The sequence below is a fragment of the Oryzias melastigma genome, linkage group LG2, assembly GCF_002922805.2.
Source record: "Oryzias melastigma strain HK-1 linkage group LG2, ASM292280v2, whole genome shotgun sequence".
NCBI lineage: Eukaryota > Metazoa > Chordata > Actinopteri > Beloniformes > Adrianichthyidae > Oryzias > Oryzias melastigma.
Genome location: NC_050513.1, coordinates 8,221,107 through 8,232,858, shown reverse-complemented (window position 1 = coordinate 8,232,858; position 11,752 = coordinate 8,221,107). Strand labels below are relative to the sequence as shown.

The 11,752-nt window shown below is 42.0% G+C and overlaps 1 protein-coding gene across 10 annotated transcripts in view; it reads right to left on the bottom strand.

Moving 5' to 3' along the window:
• The window catches only part of LOC112160142 (R3H domain-containing protein 1), a 42,560-nt gene that overhangs the window by 27,532 nt on the left and 3,276 nt on the right, over positions 1-11,752 (bottom strand). For all 10 annotated transcript variants that reach the window (XR_002921615.2, XM_024294522.1, XM_024294523.2 and 7 more), the window contains exons 2-3: positions 9,266-9,407; positions 898-1,117 (exon numbers count right to left, since the gene is read on the bottom strand). Coding sequence is in view for 9 of the 10 variants with exons in the window: in XM_024294522.1 (XP_024150290.1) it covers positions 898-1,077 (180 nt within the window). In the remaining variant the exon portion in view is untranslated. The remainder of the gene's footprint in view (positions 1-897; positions 1,118-9,265; positions 9,408-11,752) is intronic.

Below are 11,752 nucleotides of genomic sequence, written 5' to 3'. Positions count from 1 at the left end.
TGTTGCTAGGCAACTAGGTAAAATATTGCCCCAAATTTAGTTTTTTGTGCAAAAATTCAAGTTATTTGTCAACCTTGAACATTCCAACGGATAGATAAGATATCAAACAACTTTTCTTTGAATAATCCAAACGAATCAATCTGTAGGCGATCAGTTTTTACTGTTTCTAGTAGTACATGGCTAAAATAGTCACTTTTTCAAACTGAAATAAGAGGCTATTATTTTAACCCTCCTCATGTTGGTTTCCCTCTGATCTTCAGGATAACTTAGATGAAGGTACTTGGCAGATAAGCCAGGATTTGAGCTCCGATTATCTGCCTGCCCTACTCGCCGCTCCGATCACAAGGCCAGATTGGCCTGAATGCTATTTTTAGTTCTTCACGTTTCCAAACAAAACTTTACCTCGTCTATTCCTACATCAGAAATCAGCAGGTTCTGAAAAAGTCTCCATAACTAGCGGTTTTTTGGATTTATCTGAACTGAATCCTCCACTTTATTGCCTCAGAATATGTAAATTTTTGCAGGGTTTTCATGGGTTTTTTTGTGGAGCTGAAGCACCTGGGAGACTCCTCTTCAGTGTCACGGGTGACAGGAGATCCCCGAGGCGGTTGCCGTTTGACGCTTGCTGTCACCGAATTTTCATGGAAATGAGTGCAGAAAGAGTCAAAATGTTTGCCGAGGCTGTCAGGTGTCTTCAGCTCGTTCCGGGTCCAGTCAGGTCATTAACCCACTTAGCCCCGAGGCTCCCTGTAACCAAGGCAACCGGCACCACTCGTGCAGGGACTCGAGTCTGAGCGCGTTAAAACAGCGCCTGAAAGTGACGCCTCCTGCCACGCGAGAGCATGGCTGCTTATTGAAATTCTAGTATTCAGGTTGCAGAAAGCACAGCTCTTTTACCTGCATGTCCTTCTTGTTGTTGCTGCTGCTGCTGTTGTTGTTGTTGTTGTGTTCATCCCTGCAGCTTTGGCTCTGCTCTGAGGCCTCAGAGTTGCTGGCGTTGTCTTTCACAGATGTCACGGTTTCGGCCGCCTCGGAAACTTTCATCGTTTCAGTATTTGCAATATCGGACATTCTCATCGCAAAGTCTCACGGGAAGACGACGGCAAACTAGAAGAACCTGAAAGACATTAGGGCCTCTTAAGCACAAGATACAAAAAAAGGTGCAACAAAGTCTACCTTCTGATAGCTGTATCAGCACAAGATAAAAGTATAGATTTTATCAGGTTAGAGCCCTTCTCTTGGCACCGGTAGTGTAGGTTTCATGCAAGCTTGTTGAGAGGATTTGAATCATTAGCTCCTCTCCTGGCGAGCCACACAGTGAGGTTCGGGTCAGAATAGCACAGTTTGGACCATTAAGCCTCTGCTTTCCTCGTGCCAAGAGTGTTGGCCAGATTGCAAAGCCGTGTTAGCGACAAGACAGGAGAAACAAGGTGCAACAAGGTGACTTCTCAATAAAAGGCTTAGCACTTTGAGTCCAAACTACAAGTAAGCTTGGATATTTTTGGTAAAAGCACAAAATGAAAAATTCTGATTAGCAAATCTGTGGGTTCTGATGTAGATTTAGTCCATCTCTTATGCTACGCTCACAGCAGGCTCGAAGACAAGCGTTTGAGCGACCACGGTCAATGAAAAGTCTTCGTAAACGTGTGTTTTGGGCTTCTGTGTTCAAACTTTTGTGTTCATGCGTCGCTAAGCAAGTTTTAAAGTTATTTTTTGGAGTCTATACAGAATAAATTGTAGCCAATGAGTACGTGACCAAAGTTTAACCAGTTGACTTTTGATCAATCAATGAAAAGTCTACGTAAATATACATTTCAGGCTTCTGCATTTACACCTTTGCGCTCGTGGTTGCAGCACAAGTTTTAAGTCAGTTTTTTGAGTCTACATATAAAAAAATAGTAGCTATAGAGTCATCGTCAAAAATTAACCCAGTTCAACTTTGACCAATCAATGAAACGTCCACGTAAACGTGTGTTTTGGGCTCCTGTGTTCAACCGCTCACATTTGCACGTCAATGAACAAGTCAGTTTTTGGAGTCTACAAGCAAAAATTCACGGCCATTGAGTGCGCATCAATGACAAATCTACACAAATTTGCATTTCGGGCTTCAGTATTCAAACTTTTGCGTTCACGTGTTGCTACGCATGTTTTTAGGTTTCTAGAATTTTATCAGTCAACATACAAGAAATCGTAGCCATTGAATGCACGGCAAAAATTAAAACACTCAAACTTTGACCAGTCAATGAAAAGTCTATGTTAATAATGTGTGTTTCTAGTTTCTGTGTTCAAACTATCGTATTTGCGCGTCGCTATGTAACTGCGCTACACATTTACGCAACCCAACTTTTTAAGTCAGCCTTCGAAGTTTACATACAAAAAAGTCCTAGCCCTTGAGTGTGCATCTAAAATTAAAGCAGTTGAACTTTGACCAATCAATGACAAATCTATGCAAATGTGCGTTTCGGGCTTCTGTGTTCAAATTTTTGCGTTCACGTGTTGGTACGCAAGTTTTTGAGTTAGTTTTAGCAGTCTACATACAAGAAATCGTAGCCATTGAATGCGTGGCAAAAATTAAAACACTTGAACTTTGACCAGTCAATGAAAAGTCTATGGAAAAGTGTGTTTCGAGCTTGTGTTCAAGCTCTGCGCGTCGCTATGTATTTGTGCTACACATTTGCGCTACCCAAGTTTTTAAGTCAGCTTTTAAAGTTTACATCCAAAAAAATAGTAAGCCACTGGGTCAAAAGTTAAACCAGTTGAACTTTGATCAATCAGGGACTCGGATTTGGTAGTAGCGTTTGAATAGGGTCCTATACAAAACACAGAAGTACCAAATGTTTGAAAATCAATCATGAGGGAGAAATTAATAGTTGTGGTTTGTCCCAGACTGAAAATTAAATGACACCAAGTCTTTCAAATATTGGAAAAGAGCTGTGTCAGAAAGGGTCTGGAGCAAAACTTGCTAAATTTGCACCAAGCCTCTGCCAACTGAGTTCATGAGCTAGTATCAGGTAGCGACAGTCCTGTGTGAACGCTATGCTAACAGAGCATACAAAAACCCACATGGCTGGTGTGAAGGTAGCATAACAGCTTCAGCTGGTCTAGAAATGCTTTCCACAGGTTTAGACTTGTTCACAGGGATGTTTGACCGTTCTTCCAAAGGAATTTGTGAAGTCAGACACTGATGAGCACTTTAATTTACCAGAAATAGTAGATGTTTTGGACTTCATCTAAAAGCCACATGACATTTGGAGGTCTGTTGTGACCTGATGACCCTACCACCTCATGACCAAATAGCTGTTGTCCCCAATGGCTTCCACTTTGTTCTATCATTACTGAGAGGTGACTGGAAGGTATAGTGGGAGCTATTGAGAGCGGCCTGTTCTTTTGTTGATGTCAGTAAAGTCTTAAAGACCTACTCAAATGAAAATTGGGTTTTTGGTGTTTTGAACGTGTTTTTGTGGTATTTTTCTAATCATGGAGGGTATGTTTTAAAAAGAAAATCTGAGTATTCCTGTGAAACAAAAGCAGACAAAAACAAAATATTGTTTAAAAATGATTGTATACGAGACGTAAAAAATTCTCTGGGCAGGCCACAAGCTCCTTGCTACCCTCAAATTTTGATGCATCTGCTGGTAGATGACTAGATCCATAAACATCTTCGTTTTCTTTACCCGAGCTGGAAGTACATTTGGATTGCTCCAACATTGATTTCAATTTTTGTTTTACCAGTAATATTAAGTTGGGAATTGAGGGACTGTAAGCTAGTGGGAGAGTGTGTAAGCAGAGACCTCTCAGCAACAGGAAGTGGGGGCGGAGCTGCTTGACGGAAAAAGTCTCGGAGAGGGAAATTTCTAGTGACCTACTGCCGCTCTGCAGAAACTAGGTCCTAGAAAACTAAACAGATTTTTGGATTTGGAAATAAAAAACATAATCATAATTAAAAGACCACTGGAAACGGTTTGAAAATAGATCAAAAGATGACAAGAGTGGATCTATAAGTGCATACATTTAAATGAGATGTTGGAACAACAGAATTCTATTACTGCTTGTTTTCCAGCTATTCCTGTCCCATTTTCTGTTCATCACCTGGATCAGGTGTGTGCAATCAATCAGAACCTGGAATCACCTGATCCAACTCATTAGCAGCGATCGAATTTTTGGAAGCCCCGGCGAATGACTTAGGGATACTTTTCCTCACATCGCCAATTTGCCCGCAAAAGTTTCCAAGTCAGAAGCTGCTGCCACAACAATAAGAGACCCAGCCTGTCTACAGGCGGCTCTAATTGTTTGGAAAAATTAGTCAAGCACAACTTGGCCGAGGCACAAGATGCAAAAAACATCAGGTACTCCCAGAAGGAAGACGGACTTGTAAGTCGACGGCGATCACCGGAGAATCCCTGTTACAAACGCGCTCTTTGAGGCATTACAGCAGAAAAAAATTTGCTCCATTGGTCACTTAGCTACGCTTTTCTTTAAATCCGATTAAGATAATTCTGTTTCACTGGACTGAAATTAGGTTAAAAGTTCAAAATAAAAAGGAGTTTGATGTTTTTGGCATTCCTCGAAAGGGCTTGACACAACCTTAGAGGTAAAAAAATATATATATTTTGAAGTTATAGATGTATGGAGATGCTAAATTCTGCTTAATGGTGTCCAGTAAGAGTCAAAGAGTCATGAGACTGTTGAACTGAAGGAAACGGGGAAACGCATCTAAAAGCAGAAACGTGTTTCTTTTGAAGGTGAATGACATTACAAAAAACATTTCCAAAATTTTAAATGTCAAGTCATTGTATGGAAAAAAAAAGAGGATATTAATAAGATCCGCTGAAAAATATGTTGAAATTTACTGTAAATACTTTGTGTAGTGAAGTTATAATCATTTCAAAAATCCTCGAAAGAGTTGGGCCCAATCCAAATTCTTCCCCTACATTTAGCCCTCCAAACGGAGCAAAACGGAAAACCAAGTGTCTTCAAATTCAGACGCTGTTAACCCTTCAATGACATCATCAAGAGTCAGCTAGCGAAAAATACATAACAATGTCAGTTTTATAACTTTAAAAAGGTCAAGCTGAAACAAAAAGTCACCACTTGGGCCGAATCTGAATTCTTCCCCTACCCTCCAATTGAGGGGGCATTAGAAGGGAAAGGGGTGTCTGAAATAGGGTTTATAGAGTAGAGTGAAAGGACTTTGAATTCTGTATCCCTCCGCCAGTAGAGTGAACCTTCACATGGGTGTGCTCTGAAGCACAGAAGTTTAAATGTAAGTAATGACTTTTTGTTGTAGCATGTCCTTTTTAAAGCTCTAAAACCAATGAATGTATGTATTTCTGAGTGTTAGCACCTCTGCGCTAACGTAGCGGACTAGCGACTACAGATGACATCATCGAGTGGAAGTAACATCTGAATTTGAAGACACTGTTCTTCCATAACTCTCCTTTTGGATGGCTAAATGTAGTAAAGCAGCTATACTGCCACCTACAGAACAATAGCCATTTTGAGGATTTTCAGTCAGGGTTCAGACTACACCATAGCACTGAAACTGCACTAGTTAGAGTCACTAATAATTTGTTATTGGAATCAGAAAAGAGACTAATCTCCATTCTGGTCCTGTTAGATGTCAGTGCAGCCTTCGACACCAACAACCACAGCATCCTGACTGATTTGATGTTTTTGGACCATTACCGGTGAGACAACTGTGTTGTAATATTGGGCTATATAAATAAAATTGAACTGAATAACCTGCCGAGTGAGTCGTTATCGCAGCATAAACGCTCGTTACTAACGTTATTATTAATGGCTTTTAGTCTGAATGGGATTCTTCCAAAATTAGTGACGCCCGTGTCTGACAACGCCGAGAGCCTCTGATGACTAAAGTCATTTAAAGCGGGACAATGAGGAGAGGAGGCGACGCAGCCCTGCGGTCATCAGTCACCGCTTTTCCGCGGCTCTGCCTCGTAGCTCTGCAGCTGTTCAGCTCCAGACAAAAGGCCCCGACTGGACAGAGCGCAGCGGGGAGCAGCTCGCTTCTGTGAGAAAAACAGGTTTGAGATTGCTGCCTCTCTTCTGCTGGTTTGTCAAATGGCCGGAGGGAAAACATTTGCCATTTCCATACTTGTTTTACCAGAGATGGGGCACAAATAAACGATCAAATCCCAACAGAAACAGTTTTTTAGGAAAGTCCGCCTTGTTAATGAGATAACATTACCCTCTGTGATTATGGAGCAGAAGTTGCACTTATGGTGACGTCTGTGTAGTGCCACGACCTTCCTTTGCAGAAGTCATAGTGTGAGTTCCTCCTGGAGACTGGCTGTTATTATGCAGCTCCACCAGCAGAAAAAGAAGGGAAGGAAGGAAGGCATCTGCTACATGAAAGCCATGATTAATAGGTTAATTAGGAATCCTTAAATTTACTCCACAGATCAGAACTGGATCTGCATGTGGTGGCACCGTGTTCTCTGTGATCTTTGGCAGCACGATTGATCCAAAGAGGTGGAGCAGCTCTCCGGATCGGCCTGCTAACCCGACACTGTGAGGCTACAGGGTTAAGCTAAAACCTGACGTAGCACTTCAACTGAATTTCAATGACCTGTCAGGGGTTTTGACAAAAGCAACACTGGTATTTTTTTTATTTTTTTTTCTACAATCTGAAGGAAAACAGCTTAATACTCCAGAGTGCCGCGCTCGTCTCTGAATATTTAGTGTCTGTTGTTGACATTTTGATGAGTGAAGTCTCCCGAGTCGCTCAGCTGAAGATTTACAATATTAGACGGATATTTTCCACAGCCGGGCTCCTGTGATGGATGGCTATTTTGTCTCTCACCAGATCATTCATTCTCCCAAACACATTTTTATCATGGGACTTGAGTATTGCTCTAAAATGTGGCTTCAGGACTTTGATGTATTCGTATTTCCCCGTCTGGTCCCTCGCGGTTGAAGTAATTGCAGAGCGAGCCTGCTCAGAATCCCTGATGTTCTGACTGCATAAGTAACGCGGATCATCATTTGGTCTTTGGTGTTGCATTAAGAAATCTCGTGAGTGGCGAAGTGGGTTCTTTTAAGCCTGACAGTGTGTATGTTTAAGACTTCTTTAACTTCAGAAAACCATTCTATGTTCAAGATTCTGTCTAAAAGCGACAGAAATGTACAAAGCCGATGTTTCTCGTCACAAAGTTTGACGGTGACTCACCGTAAAAAAAGTCACAAGAACTACAGCTTAACCTTTTGACCTCTTGATCCCTGAAGTTATTTCAAATTACTGTATATAAAAAAATATTCTTATTTTGTTCAAGGTGATACTCAGTTAAGTAGAGTCCTGCATTCAACGATCAACAATGTGAAGGGGTTAAATCCTGGAGATGTCACTGGTGACACAGAATAACCATCGACTGTATAAGAGAACTGGACTGAGTGATTGCTCCCTCCTCGCATTCCAAGTAGGAAGTACCTACTGGCTCAAAGAAGTCATTTCATTTTTCAGAATAACCATGTTTTGCTCTGATACCCTTTTAAAAATGTTCTTGTTGTTTTTCCATTCTTTATTCATGTTATAAACTGACCAATCAGATGCCTCAATCAAAGCACGTGGTGCCCGCTGGCCCCACCTCGAACGTTCAAAATGTTTGACAGATTCTTCCAATCCCGTTTTCAGTGGAAAGCTCACAAGCTCACTCCTGATTGGGGAAGGAAGTTGCCATAGAAACGATGACTCAGACCGACTCGGACCAATCTCTGCTTACTGATGATTCAACATTGTGTCCATATCGCGAAAACCATGGCTACTGCATTGACTTTATTTGGTTGGAGCAAGAAGAAAACCATTTTCTGTGGATGATGTCACACTAACTTGGTCCAGTCCTCTTATACAGTCAATGGGAATAACACACTCTTTGAACTACCATAACTCTATAACGTTTACGCAATTAATACACTTCAAACCCGTTCTTTTGAAGCTGAGAAAAGTAGCTTTGCGGCAATAATCAACATTTTGCAGGAGTTGAGACGTTTTTTTTTTCTGTCAGAATCAGCTGGTTTATGCTAATTGTGTAAAAAGTCGCTATTTTCAGATTCCGAATCAGACTAACTTCAATAGGGTAAAGGGTTGAAGGGTTGTGGTAGTTCATAGAATGTCAAGCAACATTCACACTGCCCCCGCAACACATGTTAAAGCGATTACTTTCATTGAAAAGTTTACACAAATGCATATTTCAGGGTTATGAATTAAAAACTCCCACGTTCATGCAATGCTACGCAAGTTTCTACAGGCATTTTTGGGGCATACCTAAAAAGCTAGCGCCCTTTGAACTGGTGCCGAAAGTTTGAAATTTGACCAATTGGGGAAATTGATTATTTCGGTTTGTGCCTGGCCTGAATTCTATGACACAGTCTTTCATATATTGGAATAGAGCTGTGAAAGAAAAAAAAATCCTTGAACAAGAATCACAAGATCTACACCACTTTGACATTTCATACTGAGCCTCTTTCATTTGTAGGTGCCAGAGATGCGCTAGTAGAGTGTAAAGTGTAAAGAGAGTAAAGTAAATCCTTTTATACCTTTACCTGGATTGGATTGGTTTACCATAGACTTTTGGTCCAAACTATCTAGAAATGCTACATTCTAACTTTTCCTGGCTTGGGGGCTTCATTTACAAGAGGAAATCCATCAATTAAAAAAAAGAAAAAAAAAACACGTCTTGTTACACTTTCTTACGATTATATATTCATTAGTATCCTCAATTCCTCCAAACACCGTAGTTCCCATTTTATAAAATTTTAGTGACTTCCTCAACTATTGACCTGAAATTAGTTTGCATCTCTTTGCTGAACTTTAGTTCTTAACAGAGTTCACTTGCAAGTGAACACTATCACACAGGAATGAGATCTCAGGTGTGATTTAAAACCTGAACTGAAAAGCCCAATGCAGAACTCAAAAGATGTACCCGGCTGTTCTTATAAATACATTTTTAGTATAATTGATCGGATTTTGAAAAAAACTACAAAACTGAACAGCATAAACCCTGTTTTTGTCATATTTCATATTAACAACTCATATTACAGGCTGTTTACATATTAGAAGTGACTGTACACGATTATTTATTTTTTATATTGTTAAGCACATTTTCATTGCATTTTTACACACAACAGTGGCATCAATAAGAACACTAAATATATTTTGTAATAAAATGTAGACAAAGACTTTACACTATAAAAGTTGTCTGTATTAAGTTTAAATCTCAGTACAGTAAGACACCAACAGGAGACGTACTTGTTGCGTAGCCAGTGGTGGTTGTGGCCGGTGACGTCAGAGAGGCGGAGCCTGATGATGCCATCCAAAACGTTGCCCATGCCTGCTTCAGCTGCTCTGCACAGCCAGCGGGGCCCCTGAGACCCTCATGACCCCTGGCGACCTGCGATGGGGAGAGGCGGTGCGTTAGCGCTTGCTGTGCTGGGAGAAGGGGACAGGTCGGAGGTCGGCTGGGTTCGCGTGGACTGACGGGATGTCAGTGGGCCCAAAGTTTTTTCGACTTGGGAGGCGGAGGGCGAGGATTCTGTGCGGGCAAGTGTTTATTTCTGGGGCCTGTGCGTGCCTTCGCGCCATAAATAATGGATGAGCCCTGAGACTGGGAGTGCGGCTGAGGCAGCAGGAGGAGAAGGCACCCCTGCCAAGCTGGTAAAAACCCAGCATTAGACGTTTTTACCGCTGAGAAACTTCCCGCCGCTTGTCGGCAAACCAGACAATTTCTGAAAAATTTCTAATAAGCGACAAAACAAACTGAATCAACGATGTATTGGACAAAAAAAACAGCCTAAAATAGCAGCAATTGAAATATTGAATAGATTTATATCTCTCCTTTGATGCAAGAAGAAATGCTAACAAAAAATGTAAATGAATGAAGGAAAACATACTGTACGACTGGCTGCCACATCTGAAATGTAATCAGCTGATGATGATGTAAGAGACCGATAGGTGACTCATAAAACTGATTCAATGACCGATCTGTTCGTCGCATCAGCTTTTTTTTTTTTTTTTCCTGGCTTCTATTATCATCATCGTGATATATACCAAAAGTAATTGTAGTTCTGCTACAGAAAATAACATTTTTACCTCCATCGACTGTCATGATCAGGGGCTGGATGTCCTGAAACGATGTACATCAGTTGCTTTACCTCTTTTCAACACTTAGATGGTGGATTTTAAGGAATCATATTGCTAGTTTTCCAATCTGGCAGGAGAAATAAAGTCGAGGAACTCCTGACTAACGTATGAGAAGATGTGGAACTTCATTGCAGGGCAGTCTTGCAGCCATCGCGCACCAACACAGAAAATCAGAGTCCGACCGCCGCTCTGCAGTGACTGTCACACTAACGCCTGAATAGAACAGGAGATCAGCAGCTAATAACAAGCTCCAGCCCTGCAGGAGACGCACACAATCTCCCACGGCGGGGAACTTATGATAAGGGAGTGGCTCGCTGGAGGTGAAAACCATCATCTCCCATCAAGCGCTCAAAATGCATACATCCTTAATGAAAGAAAAAACAGCTTCCTGACAGAATCGGCCACACACATGATTGATGGGAATGATCTCTTGAATAAAAATCCACTAAAGCATCATCAACTAAACTGAAGTGCTTAAACGGCTCTCCAGTTCAAACTAACGACGAAACGCTCAATCACTGCGACACATAAAAGCTCCGGGCGCGACGGCGGCCCGGGCGCACACCTGTCTTCCTCCCGGAGCCTGACCTTTCCCCTCCCACACACCTCCGCTCGGCTCTGCTCAGCTGTGCGTGGATCGGGAGGGGGTTCTTGTCCGGGTTATAACCAGCTCAAATCGAAGGTGAGGGACCCTCTGTCGCTTCGATCCGCCGCTCGATTCTCACCGGAGCGTGAAGAGTCGAGGCGGAGAGCGGGAAAAAGAACAAGCTGTCACCTTTGCTCGTTTGCTGCGGGGAAAAAAAAATCCAGCCGCGATGGATGGAAGAGCAGTACCTTTTTCTGAGCGGTCAACGAACAAATCAAAGAGGGAAAAAAAACTTGAAGATCCTCCACTCAGAGGATCAAAATCCATCACACATTTTCAAAGGAAACAACATGTTCTGTTACACGCACCTCTTTTGATTCCATTATTAAGCATCAGGAAGCAAGCAGCCACATGTTTCTCAGCTGTAGCATCAATTTCAGACTCTCAAACAAAGCCACAGACACATTCGGAGGACGCCGGCTCCTGCAGACGGCATGACACGCGCCCTGATGAACAAAACCAATCGTCTATTGCAGTAAATGAAGTCGCTTAGCTCCTTCGCTGCCATGGTGCCGCTTTCAAAATTGATTTCGTGATTTTTTTTTGTTTTGCCTAACTAGGTAACTAATCTTCCAGTTTTTCAGAACTGTTTCTGCCACTGCAAAGCAAAGCAAAGAGCCCCTCGCTGGGGTGGGATCTAATTGGAGCAAAAGAACGATTAGCTGATAAAATTACACCACTTTCATCCTCCGCTTGCCTCAATTTCAGAGCAACGGAGGTGGTGTCGGAGTAAAGAAGTGCTTGTAACGGCTCCGACTGATTTAGCAGAGAAAACAGGCATAAATGAGCCCCTAATTGTGCTGCTCGCTCTGCCTTGCGGGTTGCAGACGGCGGTGCGGCGCAGCAGAGGTACAGCCAGCCTTAATAAATTAAATCCACAGCAGATCATGTAGGTAATCCATTATCTATCCCATAAGAGAGCTTCAAGGGAATATCAATCTAGGCAATTA